Source organism: Diadema antillarum, unplaced genomic scaffold (assembly GCF_040938485.1).
Source record: "Diadema antillarum isolate AM-2024a unplaced genomic scaffold, OU_Dant_1.0 seq00001292_RagTag, whole genome shotgun sequence".
NCBI classification, from domain to species: domain Eukaryota; kingdom Metazoa; phylum Echinodermata; class Echinoidea; order Diadematoida; family Diadematidae; genus Diadema; species Diadema antillarum.
The window spans coordinates 1,246,618-1,272,868 of NW_027272071.1; the positions used below are offsets into that span (position 1 = coordinate 1,246,618).

The window sequence follows — 26,251 nt, forward strand, 5'->3', positions numbered from 1 at the left end:
TTGGGGGTGCTGAATCCAAAAAACTTTGGTTCCATTTTTTTCGATCTCGTCTTTAGCCGCCATTTTGAATTTCAAAATGGCCGCCATAGCAAACTGTATTTTGGCCCAGTTCTCATAATGTGAGCATCATAGAAGGTTCAAATTTGATGCAAAAAGCATGTTTATGACGTTAGACATTCTGATACACCATTTCCTGATATTGTAGATTATGTTAATACAATTTTAGGGCTGCCATCTTGAAATTGAAAGTGGCCGCCATAGCTAAATGTATTTTTACCTGTATCTCAGGTTGTAAGCATTATGGAAAGTATGAATTTGGGGCAAAATGCATGCTTATGATGTCAGACATCCTGGCTAATATATACATTTTTGTTTTAAATGATGGATCATTTTGGTTGGCGGCCATCTTGAAATTCAAAATGGCCACCATAGCAAATGTATAATTGGGCCTATCCGCTCATATCGTATGCATTGTGTATAAGTTTTTAACTTGGGGCAAAGAGCATGCGTTAGCTATCAGACTTTCTGAAACATCTTTTTCTGAAATGATGGTCTATTTTGATATTATAGGTGGCCATCTTGAAATTCAAAATGGTCGCCATACCAGAATGTATATTTTGACCCATATTTCATGTTGTAGACAATACAGAAAGTTCACATTTCGGGCATAAACCGGACTCATGATGTTGAACATTCAGATGCACTTTGATCCCCTCCCTAAAATTGCAGATCATTTTTGAGGCTGCCATTTTATCATTCAAAATGGCTGCTTTTCAGCTAATATCTGTGGTTACAAGCAACTTTTAGGAATTAATATCAATGTTTATGGTGGTGTACACTGTACATTCTTTCACAAACACACACACACATACATTCTGTAATGATGGATTATTCACATTGGCTGCCACTCTTGAAATTCGAGATAGATTTCGACCCATATTTGGTGCTGTAAGATCTTACCTTGCAAACTCAAGCATGCTAGAGCACTTTCATGTAGGGCCTATGTGTAATTCAATCACTTCAATTATATTGCATAGGCGGCGGGACTGCTTCCTGTGATAGGTACACTGCCATGTTGAAATGCAAAATGGCAGCCATTGGAAACATTCCTTTAAGAACATTGCATTTAGGTAAAACTTGTGAATGGGAAATCATGTGATTCTGGTGTCAAAGCAAATGTCTTTCAAAAGTGCCTCAATAACTGTGTCTGAGTGACTAAATACCTTCATTTAGACGATTTGGTTGTAGAGTTTAAACAAACAATATTAGCTGTGCAGTAAAAAAAAAAAATGAATGAGATATTCACTTAGTGTCTTCTATAGGCTCATTCCCTGCATGTGTTTTTGAAGTCACAGCACTTGTATAGGGCTGTACACAGGGGAGAACTGGTTCTAAATTCTTCCAGAAACAATGACTTTTGCATTTCTTGCCATATGAACATGATAATGAATTCTGTGGGTACCGCTGGTGTAGGAAGCTCAAAGCATTTAATAGCACTGGTTATGTAATATCCACTGGAAATACCATAATATACTATAACAGGATGTATTCCCCTGTAAGTATATAGAGGCATAAATTAGGTTTTTTTAGGTGAAGGTTTAGGACAAGGTTTGTTCTCTGGATGTGTTGTAGCAAGACTCTCCGAGAGCAATTTAAGCGGGAGATTGTCCAGTTTGAAGTCATCCATGCCCAACTTCTGGAAGGCATGGACTGTGTCATTGCATATTCTGCATGATTCACCCAAGGCTTAGAGAATTCTTGATCCATCTGCTCTTCGAGACATCCTCAAATTTTCAACTTCAGCCTGCGCCATGAAAGGCATGACCAAGCAGACCTTTGTTTTTCGCAACAATTTGCAGAACATAATCTTTCAACAATGTCAATTGTACTTTATCATCTCCTTTTCCAGTGATGGAGCAGACAACATGCGATGCAGTATTAAAAGTAAAGCAAAGATCCATTAGGAGAATGTAAATGTCAGCGTCTATACGTAATAATCATCAATATCTCTGAAATTCCCTGTTGCTCTTGAAGTAGCATCTAATACATGAGGATATCTGGTTCCTCGTTGTGATGGATGACAGCTCCCATGACATCTTTGATGAACCCTTTGTTTCTTTTTTTTCCCCGTGATGTGGTATCTGTCATGATTGTCTATGTCAGATGGAATTGACTGATCAGTATTTCAACTTTCAGGCTGATTATTTGGTTCAGTTTTGTGGGTTTCTAAGGCATGGGTATGAAAATGAACCTTTGTTAGTGAGAATGAGGAGAAGGCCATAAAATTGTGAGATGAAGAGTGATTGTGGAATTACTTAGAACAGTAGAACTTATAACTTCCGATGATTGTATCGTCCAATAATGACTGGATAATGACAGGTCTATCAGACTGTTGTACTGGTAGAAGTGTTATAAGAAGGTATGAGTGGTCCTCTTTTAAAGCTTAATGACTTTTGATCCAATCTTACACGGTGTATTTCAATTGCTAGAGCTAAATGCCTGGCCTTTCTCATATTATCCCAGACAGATTTTTTTTTTTTTTTTTGAATTCTTTCAGATACAAATTCTTAGTACAGAACATGAAAACTTCCCTTTTCATCTCTTTCTAGAATATCCTCCTTGAATGTTTCCGATACCTGATTGCCAAACACCACATTCCTCAATTTCAATGCAGTGACAATTTTTAGATTACCCTCGTGTGATGGTGTTATTGTTGAGGAATTCTGACGCATCCAAAGTGCCACAGAACTGAGCTATCATTGCTCCTTTGTAGTTTTAGAATCATTAGCGGTATCCACCAGTAAGCATCTTGGAAGTCTTGATAATTGAGGATGACCCACACAAGGGCAATCAGGAAAGACCTACTAATCCTTATTTATTCTGTGTTATACCAGAAATACATCCAGCAATTATGAGCTCCCTGATGAGTTGTTTCATTTTGTGGTCAACAAGCTTATGAATGGGATGCCTATTGTATAGGGTGACCATGGCATTTCTTGCCATTGCGAGACTTTTCCTTGTTTGCCTTCATTCTCTCAAGGCAGCATCAAGTCGTTGCTTGCTTTTGTACAAATATTTAATAACTCAACTGGGATTAAATATAACTATTAACGAGATCCCACGACACCAATAATGTATTGCCTGAGAGGCAAAAACAAATCACGTGCGTTTTAAGCGCATATATAAAATAGCTGTAGCACGCAGTACGCGAACCACATACCCGCTTGGCTATTATGGGATGTGGGATGTAGAGTAACGCTTACATGCTTGCCCATCACACTTATGGGAAGTGGTATGGGACCCCCCTCCCCCTCCCCCCCTCCCCCCTCCCCTTACGCAGTTTTTGCACCTCAGGATGGCTTGATGACGTCACTGGAACCTCGTCCTTACAGTCTGAATAATATGGCGGCCATTTTGAATTAAGAGATGGCTGTCGTTTTGCGTGACCTGAAAATGAATTCGGTCTAACTAGGACAATTTTGGCAAATTCATCTAAGGCACTTACCACAGTATTATATGTTTTTCTATGGCCACCATCTTGAATTTCAAGATGGTGGCCTATCTAGGATCCACAATCTAGGAAACAGCTGTAAACGTTGGACACGTACCACAAGCATGTGCATTACTGAAAATTTGATGCTACTACAATAATTGCAACATGAGATATGGGTGAAAACGCTATGGCAGCCACTTTGAATTTCAAGATGGCAGCCTATGAATTGTATCAAAACAATCCACAATATCAGAAAATGATATATCGGAGTGTCTGACATCACAGCCATGCATTTTGCACCAAATTTGAAGCTTCTTCAATGCTCACTGTATGAGATATTGTTCAAAATACAGTTTGCTATGGCGGCCATTTTGAAATTTAAGATTGCAGCCTACAAATTGTATTAAAACAACCTACAATATCAGAAAAAGATATACCAAAGTGTCTGACATCACAACCATGCATTTTGCACCAAATTTGTAGCTTCTACAATGCTCACTTAATGAGATATGGATAAGAATACAGTTTGCTATGGCGGCCATTTTGAAATTCAAAATGGCGGCTGAAGACGTGGTCGGAAAAAATGGAACCAAAGTTTTTTTGGATTCAGCACCCCAAAATTGACAAAGTTAGCACAAAAAAAAAAAATCAATTTTGGCAAAAAAAAAAATCTTACGGGATTACCATAGTAGCCTCTACTAATAATAGTATTTCAGTCATTTCTGTGATGAACAGCTTTGCTTACCTGACATGCCTTTGTCTAAAGGCTAGGGGTGGATCTGACGATCGAATGGGGGATCATTGAATTTGATGAGTTATGCATACTCATAGAATACAAAATCAGATAATACATTAATAAGCAAAAGGGAGGGGGAGAGAAATATGATACTAACTAGGTACGGGTTGCAACTATCAGGCGTTAATATGCCCTATTTATCTGACTCACAGCAGTAACTTTATTGATACACAATAAATATTCAGTTTTTTTTTTCCTGTTCCATTTGGTGGCCGGTGAAAGATGATCTACTAGTACATACCGGTACTTAAAGAACAAGTTCACCTTCATTTACATGTGGATTGAGTGAAGGCAACAATGTTAGTAGAACACATCAGTGAAAGTTTGGGGAAAATCCGACAATCCGTTCAAGTTATGAATTTTTAAAATATCTGTGCAATCACTGCTGGGGGAGAAGACTACTACAGTGTAATGATGTCACATGCGTACAACGATATAAGGAAAATAAAAAGAGAATTTCACAAAACTTGACTTTTTGAAAAAAAGTGCACATTTCCTCGACTTGTTACTGACTTATGTTAGGGGTAATAATTACTATTCCCCCTGACTTCTGAAAGAGAGAAGTCGAGTGCTCTTTTATTATGTGAGAAAAGTGAGAATATTTTGAATTTTCTTTATACTTTCTTTATGTAGTTGTACTCATATGACATCACAAGCTATAGTAGTCTTCTCATCCAGCCATGACTGAGCAGAAACTTCAAAAATTCATAACTTTTGAACGGATTGTCCGATTTTCCTCAAACTTTCATTGATGTGTATCCACTAATATTGCTGCATTATGAAGGTGAACATGTCCTTTAACAGTTAGTATAATATTCGTCGGGGTCTGCAGTTGCAGATGTCCATGGTAAACGTAGAGGGCCTCTAAACAGCATACTAGTAACAAACAACAAAAACAACAACGTCACGATCTCATCATCATCGATGATGTTCTGTAGAGAGTCTACGTGTCTGGTGATTCGCCGGGGTCTGCAGCTGCAGAGATGTCCATGGTAAACGTAGAGGGCCTCTAAACAACATACTAGTAAAAAACAACAAAAACAACAACGTCACGATCTCATCATCATTGATAATGTTCTGTATATAGGCGCTAGAGAGTCTACGTGTCTGGTGATCCTGCGCTGAATTGAGGCAACAGCGTTTACTTTTTTCCTGTGTCTGTGCTGGGTCTTACGTGCCCAGGAAATTCATCTTTCTTGTACCTTTCGTATTTTCGATATATTTGTAATCGAATTGTTCCGGCGTAAAGTGAATTGTGTTCCAGAATGGCAGAAACTACCGGACTGATCGTGGACGTCGATAAGGTAACAGTCCCACGTATTGACATTTTAATTAGTTGAAAAGTAAGTGGTTTATTGGCATACCCAGGTAAATAATATACGACCATTGCATTGCATTTGTGCACAAGTTCCAAGTTGTTGGCCAGGGCCGTAATTTACTAACTTGAATTACCCGAGCTGAAATACTTATAATCCAAGTCAAAGATATATTTAGACTTGCGAGCGAGTGTGGGCGTGAGGGCCATTCTTCAACATAGACGTCTATCCAATCCTGTGGCTGAAACTGAACCTGGGCCCTGTTTCATAAAGTTGTTCGTAAAGTTATGAACGACTTACGAGCGACTGGTGATCAGTTCTTGTGGTGAATTATTGAAATTCTAGTAAGTATAACACATCGCAACTGATCACCAGTTGCTCGTAAGTTGTTCGTAACTTTACGAACAGCTAAGTTATGAAACACGGCCCATATTCGCCATGAAGGCAGTTCTACCATAACGTCGAAACGAGTAATGTTAATGTTAATGCATTAAGTAAATTTTAGGTAATTGAGGGTAAAATTTACCGCCTATCGGCACCCCAAGGATTTGCAACTCATTTATTCCATTTTAATAAGTATAAAACGAATTTGCCAAGATTTTGCCTCGAATATGCCGTAAATACTGCGGTTTTGAATCGAATTCTGCGACCGTTTTGTTGATTCTGAATTATCCGCTGTAAAATAACGCCATTTGGGTGACAACTCATTCATTAGTATGTTTGCTGACGACACTAAGATAGCACATCCTGTATGTAGGAACAGAAGAGGATATCGAGAGCATGCAAAAAGACATTGACAATCTCCACTCGTGGGCTGGAAGGTGGCAAATGAGGTATAATGCTGACAAGTGTGGAGTGATGCATGTGGGATACCACAACCCACATCACACCTACCACATGGGGAATGCCACATTAAGAGTAACACCAGAGGAAAAAGACCTTGGAGTACTGATACACCAATCCCTCAAAGTCTCAACCCAGTGTGCAGCATCTGCAAAAAAAAGCAAACAGAGTCCTGGGAATGATCAAAAGAAGCTTTCACTACAGAAGTCGAGAAGTTATCCTAAAACTCTACAAATCACTTGTCAGACCACACTTGGATTACAGTATGCAGGCCTAGTGTCCATATCTAGAGAAAGACAAGAAAATACTGGAGAAAGTGCAGGCTAGGGCCACTAAACTCATCCCCGACCTAAAAGATCTACCTTATGAAATTAGACTCAGAAGACTCAACCTTACCACTCTGGAAGTCAGAAGGAAGAGGGGCAACCTCATTCAAGCGTACTGCATCATAACACAGTTAGACAACATCAACCCAAATTCCATCTTCCAGAAAACAACATATCAAGGTACTCGAGGACATTCCCAGAAACTTGCAAAGACATGCCCTAGACTGGACGTAAGAAAACACTTCTACCGCCAACGAGTGGTAGACAGCTGGAATGAACTCCCAGAAAATGTCATCCAGTCACAGACACTCCGCCCTCACCTTCAAAATGAAATTGTCTAAATTGGGTTATTAATGAGCTAAAAAGCTCCCTAAACCCTGCCACACTTGCAATCTATCTACGTGAAGATGGAGGTGTGGCACTTCAAGGTAAATTCAAGGTAAATTCATTTTAGTGCGTGCGATGCATTTCTTTGTGTGGCTTCTTTAAGGGTACCTGAAGATCGGCACCCGGCACCCCTCCCTCCCATAGGTAATAATACATGTGAATTCCACAATCATGTGTTGTTACACAGAGCAGAGGTGTAATTGAACCGAGTTTTAAGTTTGGCAAGTTTGTTTATGAGTTTGCTTTTCGTCTCTTTGTTTTTTATTATTTTCATAGCTATTAAATCACTGTTACAGCCATACAGTTACACTGTTACACATACAGTTACACAGTTACACATACACTGTTACAGCCATAAATGCACTTGAACTAGTCCAGAAAGCAGCGGCCCGTTTCGTGCATGGGGACTATATAAAAAGAAAAACATCTTCCTCAGCCCTAGTTTCTGCCCTAGGCTGGCACACCCTTCATAACCGTCGACTTCTAGCACAGTGTGTCCTATTCCATAAAATTCATTATCAACTGGTTTGCATCCCACACCCACAAGTCATCACACCTGCAACTAATACTGGAAGACATGACCACCAACTCAAGTACACAGTACCCATAGCAACCATCGACCCCTACACGTTTTCACTATTTCCAAGAGCAACAAGACTGTGGAACAGTTTGCCAGGCGCAGCTGTTCAACTCACCAACCCAACAGAATTCAGAGAGGCTGCACTCCAACATATCATCATAATGCAACCTTCTTCTGGTTCCAGTGTCCTGTAAGGAGCCAACCTTATTTTACTTGCACCGGTTCAACCACTTTTATTGTAAATATGTGGGTTATGATTATGGCACCTCTGCACCCTTGTTGACACACAGCAGGGATTGTTCATCCCGGTATAGCTTCAACGGAGCTGCAGTTTTGGGATTATTTCAACAAGTAACAAGTAACAAGTAATCCCACGAGTACCTTTTTGTTATATACACAAACAGCCATGATACGCAGGGTGCTGATGTCAAGGTACCCTGCCGATATGTGGTACCCTTACCATACTATATTTATGGGGCAGGGGGGGGGGGGGGCAATTCATGGGATCACATCTGATGATGAGGTCCACTCTAGCAGCACAAAGACTTTTCAAAGAATTCACTGCTGCTCTCTTCTTCTTTCAATAAAGTACAGGCCACCTTGTGGTGTATCAGCGTACTAGTATTGAAAGAGCAAGAGATTGACCTCTTAGTCTTACTACTACATGTTCATTCGTTACCTTCCCTAAAATGGGCAGTAATTTTGCTTAAACTACCTTGCTTGAACTTGATGGAATACAGTGTCAACATTTTGAAAATGTTGAAATGGCTAAGACGAAGCTGGCATGCTAATGGCAAAGCTTTTTTTCATGAAACAATTAGCTATTTCTATTTACATGGAATTATGAGATGACACCAAATTAATGACAGTCATTCAAAATTACATTATATGCGATGATTATACTGGAAATCACCCAAATGAAAATCATCACAATGAATGTATTTAGGATCAATACTGTTTATTGTTACTTAACAAATTAGCGCCATTTGTAATTTGACTGATAATCGTCCTGGCCCTTTTGTGTAATTTGGTTTGGTTTGGTTTATTTCTGTATTTCTTTTCACCAACATTTTTTTTCAATTGTCCATAATAACATTGACAAAGCACTGATGCCATCCTGTTCTGGTTCTGTGCATACCTTTTTTTCCAACAGGATGATGACCATTCTGATGTGGAACTCAACTTTCAAGGCAAGTAGAAAAATATTTTAGATGAGTTGTTTTTTTTGTGACACCTGTCACATTTTACTCAATCTGCAATTTTGGTCTTGGCATTAGAATTTCCCTATCTTCAGGCATTCAGTGCAATTTGTATATCAGATGAAAGTATGTCTTCCAGTCTTGTATATTACATCACAATATAGCTATTTGTAAGCTATCAACCAAAATGCAGATCACCGGGTTTGCATATTATGCCTTTATTTACAGACTCGTTGACAGATAATGATTAATTATGATTGATAAAGAAACTTGATCATTCATAGCTGACCAAATGTATTATATAGCTAGGTCAATTCAAGTGTTTATGTACATGCCTTGTGTATGTACTTTGGAGGCTTGGTGTATGAGCTGAACATACAGTGTATTTGAACTCAGGTACCAATGTGCTATGTTATTCATCTTCATGGTTTATTTTAGACTTTGGTGATACTGCGCTCCTACAAGATCTAAAGGACACACCCACACAACCAGCTCAGGTCAGCACATTCCATGACAACCAAAATGATGATGACATGCTCGACGATGATGGAGATACAGAGGTGAGAGAAATTGCTCCATAGAAAGACCACTTATTGAAGGAGAATTTAAAAGGCATGTGAGGGCAGTGGCATATATCTTACCTCCACAACTTGTGTTGGGGTTGTCCCACCAGACTCATGCAAGGATCCTCTGTTGGGAGATGTTGCCTTCTTACCCTCTTGTTTCATCTTTCTTGCGAAGATCTTTCTTGTTCCTCAGTTGAAGCATTATCGGCTAACTTTGCTTGTATTTGGAACAGTATTTACAGGATATGTGATTTTTTTTTTTTTGTATCTCCAACCAAAAAAAAAAAAAAAGTTGCAAAGAGACAATGTTTATATTAATGCCTGTATATGAAGGTCTTATGAACAAAATGCATTTCTAGCTGTGCAAGCAAAGCTTGTTAGTATTGTCAATCAAATAAACACTGAACAAATTTGTTTATATTGTTACTGCTAGGTTTTGGTGAACATTTCTTTTTTTTCTCTCTCTATCTGTGTAGCTATCACACATCAATCAATACCTGTGTTTTTCCTACACTGCTCCACTCTGAACAAAGGGAGTTATTCACTATACATCACAGTATCAAGGAAAAGAATGGACTAGATATGAGAGCCCTTGAAATTCATGACAATACATTACAAATTTTAAGCTATCAAGAGTTATTGGTAATGATTTATCAAGTGCTATTAGTGATAATTATGTAACCCAGTTGGATGCATATCCTCAGTTATAGTTTTCTTTATATTTGTTATCTCTAGAGTGTTCTGTACTCTGGTATTTGTCATTATCACAAAATGTTTTATAAAAAAAGGAAAAACTTGGAAAATCCTCAATAAATGTGAAGCTCTTTCTTTCCAAATATGTCATTCAGCTTGTGAAAGAAACAAAAAGTTTGGCACTTTGAAAAAGAAAAGAAACATATTTGTGTGATTGACTGGACCATCACAGAAATAGTGTATCACAAGTAATATGTGTATCTCTATTGATTGATATGTCCTTTGCACCCTTTCAGCTTCTGTCTGGTCAGAAGAAGAAACCATCATTCTGGACCTTTGAGTACTACCAGCAGTTTTTTGATGTGGACACCCAGCAGGTTGGGAGGAGACTGCTCGGTTCCTTCATTCCAAATCCCACCAAGAGCTTCCTGGACTCTCACATAAGACCTTCTCCAGATCTCTATGGTAACGATTCAATGTCCCTTTCATTTGAAGATGAATCTATTCTTTTAAATCTGTAGAGAGTACTTAGCTAGAGCCAAAATACTGTCTGCAGGTGTATTGGTTTATAATGAGTTTTTTTTGTTTGTTTTGTTGTTGTTTTTGCAGATTGCAACATCACTGAACAAAGTTTTTTGGTTTTTTTCACAGTGGCTATTTTTTTCTTTTTTTATCACATGCTCTCCAAAGTAATATTTCACGACCAATGCATATCATCTGTTCCAGTCATGTCCAACATTGTTTGGTTCAAAGTGAAGACCATCTTCTCTGATTGTATTAACTTGAAAAAAAAAAAAATATATATATATATAATGAATTAGAAACATCCCGTATGGATCTCCCACCTTATGAAAATCATTTGTGTACGTAAGTGTTCCATGAACTTTTAAGGACACAATGTGGCCATTAAGATGTTTTGTGTAATTGTGTAACCACTCTTTGTTGATGTTGCTACTGTTTGGATATACTTTGTGTTTAATGTCAGATCTTTTAAAGGAAGTGTCCACATTTGAAGACCATTGATGGGATCCTGCTAAAGGTCCCCAAGATAATTAACTGTCACCATAACTTAAACTCATGGTAAAACTGACATTTACTTTAAAAGAAAGAAAGAATGGGCTCCTCTAATGTGACAAGAAGATGGAGCAAGCAGCTCCAGAAGACAAAATAGATGTAGGGGAATTTTATTCATGTTCTCAAAGACAACCCTGATGAAGTCTGATCTAAAATGTGAACTGGAGATGTGGCACGCTCATGAAGAAACAAGGCCATCGCTATCGCCAATGCCTGCATCATATCAGATGCTCACACTGTACATGTACATAGATAGATTCTTTTATGCATAGTTTTCACATGCTGTTTTTCGAGTGATCCACCTCTTACAAGTACAAGCCCCCTTTTTTTTCAGTCAATCACTCTTTTCCATCACTATATTTACTTTTGTCATCATTGCAAAGTATGCATTGTTTCTCATTACTTGTTACATTCATTGGCATATATACACCATCATACTGTATGACTTGTACTTCTTACAAATTGTTATACAATATGATTTTGCAAGTGTATACAATGTACTTTGCAATATATGTTACTTTTTTTAGGTGGAAATAAAGTACAGTGCACTGCCGTTATAACGAACACGGATATAACAAAATTCCGGTTACAACGAAGTAAAATTTAGGGCCGCAACATTATCAACTCCATGTATTTTTATTGTTTATTCATTCGGTTATAACGAAATTTCGATATAACAAAAGAAAATTGTTGGTTACGAGGACTTCCTTATAACGGGAGTTCACTGTATAACTGAATTAAATTGAATCACAGCTATTAAGTGATGCAGAATTTTTGAGACACTATGTTTCATCTCGTTCTATCTGCAGGTCCCTTGTGGGTGTGTATCACTCTCATCTTCACTATCGCCATCAGCGGAGACATGGCCGACTACATCGCTAACCGCTACTCAACACAGTACTCCTGGCATGCACATTTCTCCAATGGTAATGCTTGTATCTTCCAATTCAATCATCTTTTTTTTTGGGGGGGGGGGGCAAATTCTTTTGCATGTTCCTTGAAAAGCAGCAACAACAACAGCAGCAGCTCAATATCACTAAATAAGGTATCAGGAAGTGTAAACTGTGCTTTGATTTGATGTCCCATTGTCAGTCATGATCAGTAACTTGTTGATACTATCAAGCAGTCGTTGTACATAACATACAAACTTTAGAACCGCTCTTGCATTACACTAATATCATTATCATTTATCTTATTATTCATTTGGCATTTCCAAAGAACAATCAAATGTAATAATAGCAATAAGCACTCTGTATTGTAGTCTGTTTGCAGTTCTGCACATGAAAGGAAAAGGGATACTTTTAAGCAATAAGAAGTCATCGCTTCTGACATTTTTTTTTTTTCCGGCGCAACTTTCATGTACTGATTGACTTGGTTTACTGTGGAGGATAGCAGTTGGCTCATCCTGCTTTAGGAACATGATGTAACTTGCTAGCATACATGTTAGCCACAACTTAAGATGTGAGCTTGGGAAGATATTGGTGATTACTTCTATTAGTGCAACATGAGTGAATTTAGAAGATGAGTAAGGGATTGTTTCATAATTAATGCTGCCTCCTGAGCTTTGACATTGTTTTCTATGTTGTTGATGTTGTGCTTTGAAGTCACCATAGCTACAGTGATAGTCACAATTGCCTTCTGAAGATTGTTCTTATAATGTTTCTGTTTCTCATTTTGTTTTTTGAAGTCACCATAGCTGCAGTTGTCATCTTTGCATATGCGTGGATCATCCCCACTTGTCTGTATGCATTCCTCCATCACCGTGGCAACCAGGCTGGCTACACCTTCCTGGAGCTTGTCTGCCTCTATGGCTATTCGCTCACCATTTACATTCCAATTTCGGTGAGTTTCTGAGGTCATCGTGTGAGCACTCTTGTGAGCACTCTAGAACTATTTTTTATTCCAATGAGATGATATGACAGGTTGTAGTGTTCTGTGTTTGTGACTGGAAAAAAAGAAGAAAATAAAACCTTGCTTATAGATAGAGAATGACATGTTTGACCTTTTAATAGTATTAAAATTCAGATATTATCTGAATTTGTGTGTTTATGCCAAACCACATCCTTCAGTGTGAATGAATACTATTTGAAATTCTTCTTCCTTGCTTGTGACAGGGAATGTCTGGAAAAAAAAATGGCTGCCTTTTCTAAGAGCTGAACAAAACACAGGTCATGGATTATTGTAATAGTGTTGCCCAAAACAAAGGGAAGTGGAAATAAAAGGAAAATCTAGTGATAACACGATACAGTAATTACAGATTACCAAAGGTCATTGTGACATTCACTTACACTTCTAACATTACAAATGTGGATAACAAAAATAGAATGATGTTTGCAAGGCTTATGCATGAATATGGACATTGATTAAAGGAGAAGTCCGGACGATTTTGAAAAAAATTAACCAAAATCTACATAAATAAAGGACCATAATGACTAAGTTTCATTGAAAAAGACCCTCCCAACTCGCCACAATCGATTTTTTAGCATCACTAATTTTGAATCGTAACCGTTCGATTTCTGTACGCCGGCGAGAAAGATCACGTGACAGCGTGACGTTTCCTCCTCACATTGCTTTTTGCTTGGAGCGTCAGCTGGCTCGGGGGAGCCCTGCTTGAGCAACGGTGATACGGGCCAAGTAAGTGGTAGTAGCGTACCGCTCAACAGTCTCTGACCACACAGCGGATGCACGCGGCATGATCTATTGCTTCATTAAAAAAATGCCGATGCGTCAAGTGTTAGGGTGTTGTCAATACTTCAACTTTACTACGTAGTAAGTCTTCAAATTGAAGAAATATTTCGATTTTAAATTGATATCTATCCACGATACTACCTTTACATGATCCTGAATGCTACAACACGCAGCCCGATTACGCTGTGTGTATTGGGCTGCTGGTCGTAGTTACCGGCGCGGCGCGGCGGCGGTACCAAGCTGGCGCTGGCGTTTCTTCCTCGGTTCAAGTTACATGTATACTGTCGTATTTTATCACCGTCAGACACACTTTTCAACAGTCTCGGACAACAAAAGAGGCAATAATTCTGACATTGACAGACTGATTTCAGATTGTTCACACTCAGAAGTCGAAAAAACGATCGCGGATTGTGATAGCACTTGGCAGCAGCAGACGTAAATGTATGCCTGCACAGCCCGACAACAGCTAATGCATTGTAAGTGATGGGGTGGACACTAATAAGTACGGCAGTATTATAATACATACATATTTCAATTTAAACGAAAATGTTATAGCATTGCAACTATTTTACATTAATCTTTGAAGATTTTATATAGATATATAACGAAGATTATTTGAATAAAGGAATACAGCGTTTGGCAACAGCACTCCTAAATCGGTGTACGGTCTCCTGCAGTAGCGCCGACAAGGCACACCTATGCAGGCATGCAGATACCGCCCGCAGTCAGCAGTGCAATGGAAGATCGATGCGTAGCTGGGCTTCGCTCGCGGTGCTCTCAGCTGAGGAAACTGCGCCCGATACGTCACGCGCAATGCATCCTGGGACAGATAGTACGAAGGGCAGCTCGCGACGGATTCGAACATGAAGAATTACCTTATTAAAAAAAAAAATCATAGTAAATTTATCTGATGGTCTTTTCTCGTCGGGAAAAGGGTAATAGGCTCATGAAATATTGTTCTTTACACACGAAACGGCTGATAATCGTCCGGACTTCCCCTTTAAGATTGAGGTGATGAAAGGATAACTGCAAAGTATCATTACCTGTGTGTCACAGTGTAACAGCTTGTGATCAAATGCACCTTTGTCTTTAAATAAACGAACTATGCAAGCGGCTGCATTGTGAATGGTATATTATGGGTCTAGGCTAGTTACCCCCTGGTTGCACCTGCCTGCACCTGCCTGCACGTGCCTGCACCTGCCTGGTTGCACCTGCCTTGGTTGCACGAAAATTCAACCACCCAGTAAAAACTGAATTGTATGTGTGCTTAAACAGCCTTAGCATTTTTCTTGCTGATTTTTTCAACACATGCCTATGAAATACTTGTCTGTCCCACCTTCGCCTTCTTCACCCTCCTCATCAAAACACTCTTATTTTTTGCTCCTTTTACACGCGAGTGCGTTTAATTCCACTATTTTTCCCATCTTGTCAATCATTACAAATTAAACTGTAGTTTTTGTACACATGCAATCAGTGCGTTGAACACCGGGAGGGGGTGGAATCGGGAGCGAGGGTGAGATATACAGAATGAATTTACAGATGTTTTTTTTTTTTTTCCATCCTACAAATCAATAATTTTTTTAGACAATATTCATAACTATTTCCTACAAACAGCAAATCTGTTCAAATTCGGGAGCTATTTCTATGTCCGTTTACATGCTTTGTACTGGTCCAGTCAAAGTTCTCCTACAGACTTTGACTGATTGTGTGTACGCTTTCTACCTATATTGTTTATGTAATTTATGTTCTTTTCCTATGCTGTTTATGTATTTTATGTTTTTGTTTATGTTGCCAGAAATCTATCTCCATGTGAATTTGCCTACTCGCTGTACTATCCGTGAACCCGGGGCTGTTAGTGCTTCCCTTGTGCCATTATATTTCATTCCTTTACAAATTCATCAGTTGACATGCCTTCATATACTTTATGACTCTCCTTATGGCTAATCGACTCAATGCAGCATTTGATTCCCTTGATGATGATGAACTCTTTGATTTGTTTAGACGCTTCCCTTCGGAATTAAGTCGTACTCAGTTACATTCGTCTGCTTTTTTTGATAATTTTATTGCCAACAATGTTAACGCATCTTCAAAAGATTTATATAATGCTTTTGATTTTGAACATGACTTAACTCCAACTCCTTCTAAGTATGTCACTGTTGATCAATTCAAAGATTTTACAAAGAGTTTTTTCACAATGCACTTTTTCTATGTTACATCTGAATATAAGGAGTATTAATAAACATTTTGATGAATTACAGATATTATTAGATAACCAAAATAAACATCAAATTTCAGTGATAGGCTTATCTGAAACATGGTTATCATCTGATGATAATTTGCTGTATGCATTAAATGGTTATGATTTTATTGTTAATAACAGAGGGAACAGGACGGGTGGTGGAGTTGCGTTATATTTATCTCAAAAATTTGAATATGGTGTTTGTGATGAATTCAATATCATGAATGATATTTTAGAGTCCCTGTTTGTGGAAATAATCATTCCGCAAAGTAAAAATATTATGATTGGTATTGTTTATAGACCCCCAAGTTCAAGTCCTAAAGATTTTCTGGATTGTATATCAAACTTTAAAAAAAAAACCCATTTTATTAATAAAAATATTTTCATAATGGGTGATTTTAACATTGATTTGGTTAAGAATGATGATAATACATCTCAAGAATTTCTTGAAATGTTTTTGTCAGCTTCTTTTTTGCCATTAATTTCGAAGCCAACTCGTGTTACAAATCATTCCGCCACCCTCCTTGATAATATTTTTACTAATTCCGTGCAGATTTTAAATTCTTCCATAATTTTATCTGATATTACTGATCATTTCCCCATACTATGTAGCATGTTTTGACCTTAAACATTGTGTTGATAAGTTTCATTCTTTTTCATCCAGACGTAGAGCTACACCAGAAAATTTGGCTAGTCTTGGTGCTAACCTAGACAGGGCTGATTGGTCTAGTGTTTATGATAATGATGATATAAATGTATCGTTTGAGAATTTTTCAGGGATAATTAATAGACATTTAGATGAATATATTCCCAGATTAAAAAAAAAGTCAGTTAATTATAAAACGTCCCCCAAATTACCATGGATTACAAAATCTCTTCTTCGTTCAATAAATAGGAAAAATAGGTTATATTATAAATTAAAAATGAAAAAAACTGAGAAGTTAAAATATAAATACACTTCGTATAAAATATTTTAACGAAGATTATACGGTTGGAAAAGAGAAAATATTATATGATTCAGTTAGAAAAATATAAACATGATATGAAAAATACATGGAAGGTGTTGAAGCAGGCTATGAATATATCAAAAAAGAAATCAGAAATTATAAAAATAAGACATGATAATAAAGTTTTTGAAGATCCTAATGATATAGTCAATATTTTTAACTCTTATTTTTCAATGATTGGAGAGAATTTGGCAGAAAAAATACTGCAGTCAAATATACATTTTTCTAAATTTTTAGGTCAATCCAATTCCAGTTCTATTTTTTTTTGTTCCAACAACAAAATATGAAATAAAAGATATTGTTATCGCAATGAATAACAAGCGAAGTGCCGGTTATGACGACATCAGTAATTTTATTTTAAAGGGGATTATATCTTCAATTGCTGACCCACTTTCATATATTTTCAATAAATCCTTATCAAGTGGTGTTTTTCCTGATTTTATGAAAATAGCTAAGGTTTTCCCTTTATTTAAAAAAGGAGATGATTCTGATATATGTAATTATAGACCTATTTCTTTGCTTTCATCTTTATCTAAAATATTGGAAAAATTGATATTTACAAGAACAATTAATTTTTTGAATTTGCATAATGTTTTTACAAATTCTCAATTTGGGTTCCGTCAGAAACATAGCACCATTCATGCTCTTTTAAAGTTTATTGACCACGCTGCGCACACTATTGATAATCATTCTCATCTTATTGGTATCTTCCTGGACTTCTCCAAGGCCTTCGATACAATTAATCATGAAATATTACTTTATAAACTGTCTCATTATGGAATACGCGGGAAGGCCTTGGAGTGGTTCAGGAGTTACCTACAAAACCGAAAACAGCTCGAGTTTAGAATTCATTAAATGTGGCGTCCCACAGGGTAGTTTATTAGGACCTTTACTTTTTATCATTTATATTAATGACTTTTGTAGATCATCTGACATACTCTCATTTATACTTTTTGCTGACGACTCAAATATTTTCTTTTCTCACCAAAATCCAGATACTCTTGTACGCATAGTTAATTCCGAATTGAAAAAAGTAACTCAGTGGATAAGAGCTAATAAATTATCTCTTAATCTTCAGAAAACTAAGTATATGTTTTTTAGTAATTCTTTAGAAGATTTAGACACAGGTATTGTTCTTGATAACACTTTGTTAGAACGAGTTCCTCATATAAAATTCCTTGGTATCACAGTGGATGATAAACTTTCGTGGAGGCCGCATATTACTAACATTAGTACAATAATTTCACGCAATATTGGTATTATTAATAGACTCAAGTTTCATATTCCATTGTCCTCTTTGTTGACGTTATATTTTTCTCTAATTTTACCTTATCTTAATTACGGACTCCTAGCGTGGGGTAGTGCCCATCAAAACTTACTAGATAAATTACTTTTGTTACAAAAAAGGTTATTCGTATTATTTGTGGCGTCCCGCCACGTTCCCATACAGAGCCATTATTTATTAAACATGAGATTTTGAAAATTAAAGATTTGTATTTTTTTCAACTTGGTCAGTTTATGTTTAATTACAATGTAAATGCACTTCCCAGTATTTTTAATTCAATGTTCCCACGGAACCAGTCTTTTCATGATTATCCCACTAGACAATCTAATGAGTTTCATTTACCCCTCCTGAGAACTTTATTGGCTCAGAATACATTTATATACACTGGTCCTAGATTTTGGAACTCACTGAGCTGTGAAATAAAAAATTCCCCATCTTTGTATTCTTTTAAGTGCAAGTTGAAACTTTTTTTATTAAATCCTCCCTGACATGTTTTTTTTTTTCATTAACAGCTATAGTTTTTGTTAACCTCAGAGTTCATCATCCACCCACCAATCATTCAAACACTGAATTTATTATTACGTAAAGAAGTAGCCATTACAATCCTTGCTCAGCTGCATGCAGCACCAACTCTATGAAGCACATTCTCTACCATCCTCTGTTCCATTTCCCTTATTCAGCGTGTAGGTATTCTCTCATTCTCTCTTTTCTTCTTTCTTTCCTTCCATACTTTTCATCTATTCTGGCAAGTTGTGTCATGTTGTTGCGTTTCTTCTGTTTTGTCCCGTCCTGTCGTATATTATATTCGTCACAAGTGTTTGTAAATAAGTAATTTATAGGTTTTATGAGTGGTTCACAATCTACAAGCTTTGCTTTTTAGTGGACCTCTCTATTCTTTCTTCCTTTTTTTTTCAACTGAAGCATGACTTTGTATTATTTTTTTTTTTGCCAGTATGCACTCCTATGTTTATTGATACCATTTATTAATTAAGACAAATGTTCTTTGTTTATGATGTAAAACCTGATTTATCTTGTGTTATGTTTTTGTTGAAAAAGAAGAAAGAAGAAGAATGAAAATAAATGAATTGAATTGAATTGAATTGAATTGACCCTTCCCCGACCCTAGCCCTAATCCTAATCCTGAACCTAATCCTAACCCTTACCCAAACTCTAACCCTAAACCTAACCCTAATCTTTACTCTAACCTTACCACTGACCAGTATTTAGCCAGGGGGTAATTGCCCTAATATTGTTGTGTGTTGTAGGAGTGTGTGTCAGTGCATTTAGGTTATCTTTTTTTTTTTAAATGCAGTATTGCTCAGATGCCACATTACTTTCAGTGTTTGTGATTCTCTTCCCACAGATGCTGTGGATGATAGACTATGAATGGCTGCGTTGGGTCCTGGTCCTACTTGGACTGGTCCTGTCCAGTGCCGTCCTCCTCCTGGCCCTCTGGCCCTCGGTTAAGGGCGACGACAAGAAGTTTGCTGCCATTGCCCTCTTTCTGGTCTTCGCCTTCCATGCTGGCCTTGCTATAGGATTCAAGGTCCGTAGCACTCGTAGACAATATACAAATAGTGAATGGTCACGAGTGCAATGGTACAAGATTTCGCACGAGGTGAAAGATAGAGGCGCTCTATTCAACGAGGCGAAGCCGAGTTGAATAGTGCGCCTCAGCTTCCACCTGTTCCATTGCACGGCCGGGTAAAGACCATACACTATTTGTTTTATACAACACCTCAAACATCAACAGATTTGGTCCACACGGATTCTTGAATTTAGCACAGAAATGGCAACCATTTTCTGTGAAAGACGAATGAGTAAATGCACAGTCACAGTCACCATGTATGTATATATCCGAAACGAAGTCGTTTACAAAAATGAGTGACAAAAGTACGCACTCGCAAGCGTGCTTGTAATTGTTGAGTGCGCGCAGTAAATGTTTCTTTATTGTGACATCAGAGCCATGCGATGGAACAAAAACTTCGAGTCATTCTTGAGTTTAACATGGGAGTCAATGGAAATGGCTGACGTCAGCCATGCGCTATCCATTTTGGCTCAAACAAAATTGCACGGCTGACAGCCAGAGAGACTTTTCACTATTATGTCACGTGATGAGCAATCGACCAATCGGATAGCTACATTCTAAATAGGTGTTGTATAATTGCTCCTATCCTATTTGGAGGACCATTTTTCTGCTCCTTCATACTGCTTTTGTGCCCTATTAGCTATGTTGTGGACCTTCATTCCCCTTCTCCGAGTCCTGTAAAGGAATTTATTGAGACTACATTTCCAACTTTGCTTTTTGTGTTCGTGTCACAGAAAGACGCATCATACAGCTGAAATTGTTTGCAGAAAAGTGCAAAATTGTTTCAAATCATAAAATAAAAAAAGAGATTACTGTAAAACATTTGTTTAGGTTAACATGATAGAAACCAAGGGTCTTCATGACGGCCGGAATCCTCCCCAAGAGTTCCCTGATGATCGGATTGATATCCGAGCCGGAGGTCATCTTCCGGAGCCTAAAGATCATGTCCTGGAAGACGGGGTCGTCGTAGTCGAACCTCCGGCCGAAGGTGACGGCGCAGATGATGTTGGAGACGGCGGAGTTGAGCAGCGCGACCGCGTCGAAGGGCTTGCCGTCGAGAGCATCGACCGCTTCGCACAGCATGTCGGCCTCCTCGACGATGCGTTCCTCGATGCCGCGCTTGCCCATGCCGAAGTTGCGAAGGGCGGAGAGAGTAAACCGCCGGATCTCTTGCCATGGTTCGCCATCGCTGAATATGATTCCACCTGAAGAAGGAGTAGTATTCACGTATACGATTCAAACCACTGACGTGAACATACTAACAAGGTTGAGCTTGCTATGCATATGGTTTCAGAAGCCATATTCTTATTTCACCCACTTAATCATAACAAGTGCACTTCAGTTTCGGCTTTCATTGATTTTTATGACATTGCAACTTTAAGTGTACAGTGTAATATTTTATCATCTGCTTGCAGGGCTTGCAGAGAGAAAAGGTCAACATCGTCTAGCTCATGTTGGCCAATATAAATCGGTGTTTTCGTCTTTGGTGAAATAATTCGTAAAAACCTATTTGCACAGGTGCAAACATGGAGCTGTTTTTCACATTTTCTACAAAGGACTGGTATCTGTCCTCTTTTATTCTCTGTATGGGTTAATTTGTTGTTGTTGTTAATTTTTACTCTTCATGCCCCGAAATTGCTCCACGACAAACGGCAAAAGTATGTAACGATTCTTCTTTTGGTTTTTTTCCGCATTCAACATCATACCACCATTGCACCATATTATTTCTTGGCATCTGCAAGACCCTGTTGACTTGCTACACGGACGATTGACACGAAAGCGTGAAACAAATGTTCATTAATGTTGACAATATTATTGATCACAGAAGCCGAGCACTAACCGGTAAAAGGCCACCTCACTCTATACGACATTCGGTCGCACGGCTGACCGACTTTGGATCCGAAATAAAATACAATAGCCTCAGAATAAACGCGCTAGCTTAATGTTAATTCAGATCCAAAGTCGGTCAGTCGTGCGACCGAAAGTCGTAGTGTGCGGTGGTCTGAAGTTGCCAGAGAAGGGCGACAGGAAGTAAGCCTGATTTCCCCCTACCTGTGTATCCCATGAGGCTGAAAAAGGGCGGGATCTCACGATTCGACGTCACGTCAGCCTGCTTGACCATTAGGTCCTTGACCAGAGCAGGACTGGCGATGAGGATCAGGACTCGCTTTCCCACTTGAAGGCAGGCCAGATCGCCATACCTGACATCAAGGATACAAAATCTTCCATTTATATGATATTATGTACAAATATGCTTTGATAATAATTAGAGTGTATATCATATTATATCATATCATATCGTACTACATTACATTATATTATATTTCATTATATTAATGTAAGGATCACATTAATAATCATCACATCACAGATGCTTATCTCAGTGAATCAACAAACCAAAATGCCTGTTGGTATACAAACGACCTTTTTCTGCCCATGAGCAAAGTGGAATTACGAGCTGGTATATTGCAGCCCTTACCTCCTGTTGACCATAACCACACGTCCGAAGCGATTCTTGGACGGGAAAAGCGCCATCAGTGCATCAAACGGGTAAGGTATGGCCGGAGGTCCGGGAGGAAGGTTGTAGTACGACTTCCGGTTTGACCGCAGAAACCAGAAGATTGCCAAGCAGATGGTCACGGCGGTCACGATATTGACGATCCCCACGTACTGGACCAGACTCAGCAACGTCGCCGCCATATTGCTTATCTATACCTGATGGGTAGTTCGTATAATCAGTCCAGCGAAAACCCGTCATAAATGGATGAATCTGACGAAGTGATAGTGAGAAAATCTTGGAGTGACATGAAATCTGAGAATAAAATATTCACACACACTGAATAATGATCGTCTTCCTACGATGTCCTTCTATCTCTGCCATTGTATAAGACAGCTAGAATTGACTGATTCGATATCCACATCCCTGCAACTTAACTGGTCATCGGACCTGGCTCATTTTTTTTTTCATAATATCTGGCTTATTTGTTCCTTGAATTTCTCTTGAATATCCACTCATCGCATAATTTTCGTCTTTTACTGTATACTCATGAGTAAAGCAGAGACACGGAAAAAAAAAACCCGTGAAGATACGGATATTCTTTTCTTTATTATTCATTCACGGGATTTAAAAAAAAAAGCGTGCAGTAATGTTTAATTCCATCGATATCAGAATACAACATACGCAGTCTACTGATTACTCAGTAGTATAAGATGCATACCTGCCCTGCACTTAACAGTTTGTTACTTTATCAGCACTTAGGGTGGTGAGGCATGTTTGAGGGAAAATAAGTCATGAAAGAAAATGAGAAATGCTTAAGCCTGAAAAAAAAAACAGAAAAAAAACACCAGAAAGATTAAGAAAACGTAAAAAAAAGGAAAGAAAAAAAAAACCCGGAAATAAACGGATGTAAAAAAAAAAACAACAACAACCCCGCGAACCTTTGACCTGCCTTCCGGTCTTTGCTCCCACTCTTTATCACGTGATTGTTTTCATTCATGGCACGAGTAGACGAGTAGTGTAATAGAATGTAATGGACCCATGCACGCGCTACTACACGCACGAACCAGCTTTGATTATTTACAAAGTCGTTACATTTAGACAGGTTACATCACTGGAAAGAATCTCCATTCAAGGTTGATCATGGTGATGTACATTGCACAGGAAAAACAATTGTAATTAGACCTATCAATACAAACAGCGGTGCCAATATATTCACATAAAAACATACACCCACATAGTCATGCACCTACAAAGTATAGACCGTAGATCCCGGCGGTAGATGTATGTGATAATCATGTGAAGTAAAATTGCATTGTACATGCGTCTACATCATTATGCATTATATATGATTATGTGTACGTGTGTGTTTTTGTGTGTGCTCTCTCTTCCCTATTCATCTAATCTTCATATAAAACCAGGTAATTTTTTTTATATCAAGGAAATAGAAGGGTACTCCTATAGTATTGACACCCCATCCCCATACATAGATCGAATCTAAGCAGTGAAAATTAGTAGGCCTACAGAATACTGTGGCTATTACAATGACCTGCCGCTTAATTAATCACACGAGGTTCTTTCGTAGCCCCTGGGAGTAGGCTGTCTTCCGCATACAGGTGTATTTCATTTATACCTCAACTGACGATATAAGATAATGGTGGTTGTATAACTGGTAGGCCTACTAGCCTTGAAGGTTTTAGAGCCACACAAAGCATGCACAAGGCATGCCTACATCACATGCACTTGCAATGCGTATTAACAGCCAAGCCAAGTTCACCAGCGTTCAACTGCAAGAATACAAAAGCACTTCCGTTGTATAATGTGCGATACGTATTACGTTTGCAGTACTCACCGACTGCTGATTACAGCCCCTTGTTTTCCTCAGCGTTCCAAGATGAACCCAAGCTATTTTTTAAGCGTATCGTTTCTCGGATGGGCTCAGCTTTACATAGCGATCAATAGGAACACTGCACGCTGTCACGGTTGTGAGGTGCTATTTTAAAGAAGATACAGTTTAACTATCTGGGTAAGAATACGTAAATGCTGCTGCATTAATATGCCAATGTTCTGCAGGTGTGATTGAGTGAGTGTGAAGCTTGCAAGGCTCGAACGCCGAATGTAAATGACATCAGTCGTGACCCTTGCCAAATTGCTTTGCCAACGTCTCGGGTTATTTGAGGAAGTACGTGTTTCACAGACAGCATTGATCCTTTGTTACGGACGTCTTGCACTTTTTTGTCATCCCCGATCGATCCGTTTCTGGGTTCTTGTACACAATAGCTTGAAGCAAAAATACGGACCTAGATAATTCTGTTTTAATTTTTGTTTAGTCCATCTTCTCTATCCTGCAATGTGTTTATAAGTATAATATACATGTATGTGTGCGTGTATGTGATGTGTGTGTGCGTAGACAGGCAAAAAGAGAGAACTACAGTCTGTGATGGATGACCTATTATTATGCGTATAAAGATTATGTTACGATAGATGCCAAATAAGGAAGACGTTGAGTCCATTGTCACCCATATACCCTTTCATATTACACCCCACCTCATCCAACAAAACTAGTAGGCCCTACCCCTTCACCCCCCCCCCCCTTCTCCCTGGCAAGCCTTTTTTCGCATGCTGTCTCGTGATTGATTGTTTACAGACTGGCAGAATGTAAACATCAGGAAATCACGTGAAAATGAGACATCGTGAATGCACGAAATACCCTTATGTGTGAACAGGTCGTAGTCATGACAAAAGAGTGCAGTTTGTCACTGGCCTTGGTACGTGCATACAGGGAAAAGCTATTAATGGACGTGACGTTATAATAGCAACAATAAAGATATACATTACGAGATCAATGCCTAGTTTGATAAAGTATCCGATATCATGAAGTTGATTGAATTCCTAGCTCTCTTTATCTCTCTCCTTTTTTTTTCTTCTTGCTCTCTCTCTCTCTCTCTCTCTCTCTCTCTCGAGGTATTTGGCCATGTACGCACACACACATACACACACACACACACTTTATTGAACATTTAAATGTGTTGATATACATGTATAATATATATATTTGTATTTATATGTTCACATACACTAAGATAGTAGTATCGAGCTTTGATATAAATTCATTAGTGCGTTTGTGTGTGTATGCATGTGTGTGTGTGCTTCAAAGTCGCACACAGCCGAAATCTCTTAGTCTATTATAGCTACTACTTCTAGGCTCTTCTGCCAAACAGCGATCCGATTAAGGACTACATACACATGGTGTCACCGCAAATCTTTCTTCCTCATTTACTTCACCATGCAAACCTTCAAACAACACATATAGCTACTTCTTTTTCACATAAATTCTGGCTAGAAATTGAGGAAAGTTCTTTTCGGTGAATTTTTGTGGCGTTATAAGATGTTCAGCCAGCAAGAGAGAGAGAGAGAGAGAGAGAGAGAGAGAGAGAGAGAGAGAGAGGGCAAGAGGTATGTCTATGCCCGGCGACAATGAATACGGGAAATAGTAACTTTTCCCTATAATCCTCCAACTCCCCTCCCCATCACCGAATCACCCAAAATCCATTCCTCACCTGGCGCCATCTCAGGCGTACTTCCGAACGACTTCGTCCAGAGTAACGCCTAAACACTCCCCCCCCCCCCCTCCCGCGAGTAGGGATCGATTATTTTTTTTCCCCACCTTAATT

At 38.5% G+C, this 26,251-nt stretch overlaps 2 protein-coding genes across 2 annotated transcripts; one reads left to right on the forward strand and one right to left on the reverse strand.

Annotated features, from left to right (window-relative positions):
• Positions 1–5,390: 5,390 nt before the first annotated feature.
• Positions 5,391–20,835, forward strand: LOC139707981 (protein YIPF1-like). Its single transcript, XM_071619973.1, has 8 exons — positions 5,391–5,593; positions 8,895–8,931; positions 9,379–9,500; positions 10,496–10,664; positions 12,083–12,199; positions 12,961–13,115; positions 19,856–20,038; positions 20,815–20,835. The coding sequence occupies exons 1-8, from the start codon at positions 5,555–5,557 to the stop codon at positions 20,833–20,835; spliced, it is 843 nt and encodes a 280-aa protein (XP_071476074.1). The 5' UTR covers positions 5,391–5,554.
• Positions 20,836–20,869: 34 nt separating this feature from the next.
• Positions 20,870–22,841, reverse strand: LOC139707982 (cytochrome P450 2J1-like). Its single transcript, XM_071619974.1, has 3 exons — positions 22,560–22,841; positions 22,133–22,281; positions 20,870–21,285 (listed from the first exon to the last, which is right to left on the reverse strand). Exons 1-3 carry the CDS (start codon positions 22,778–22,780, stop codon positions 20,870–20,872), a joined length of 786 nt encoding a protein of 261 aa, XP_071476075.1. The 5' UTR covers positions 22,781–22,841.
• Between the last annotated feature and the right edge of the window lie 3,410 nt (positions 22,842–26,251).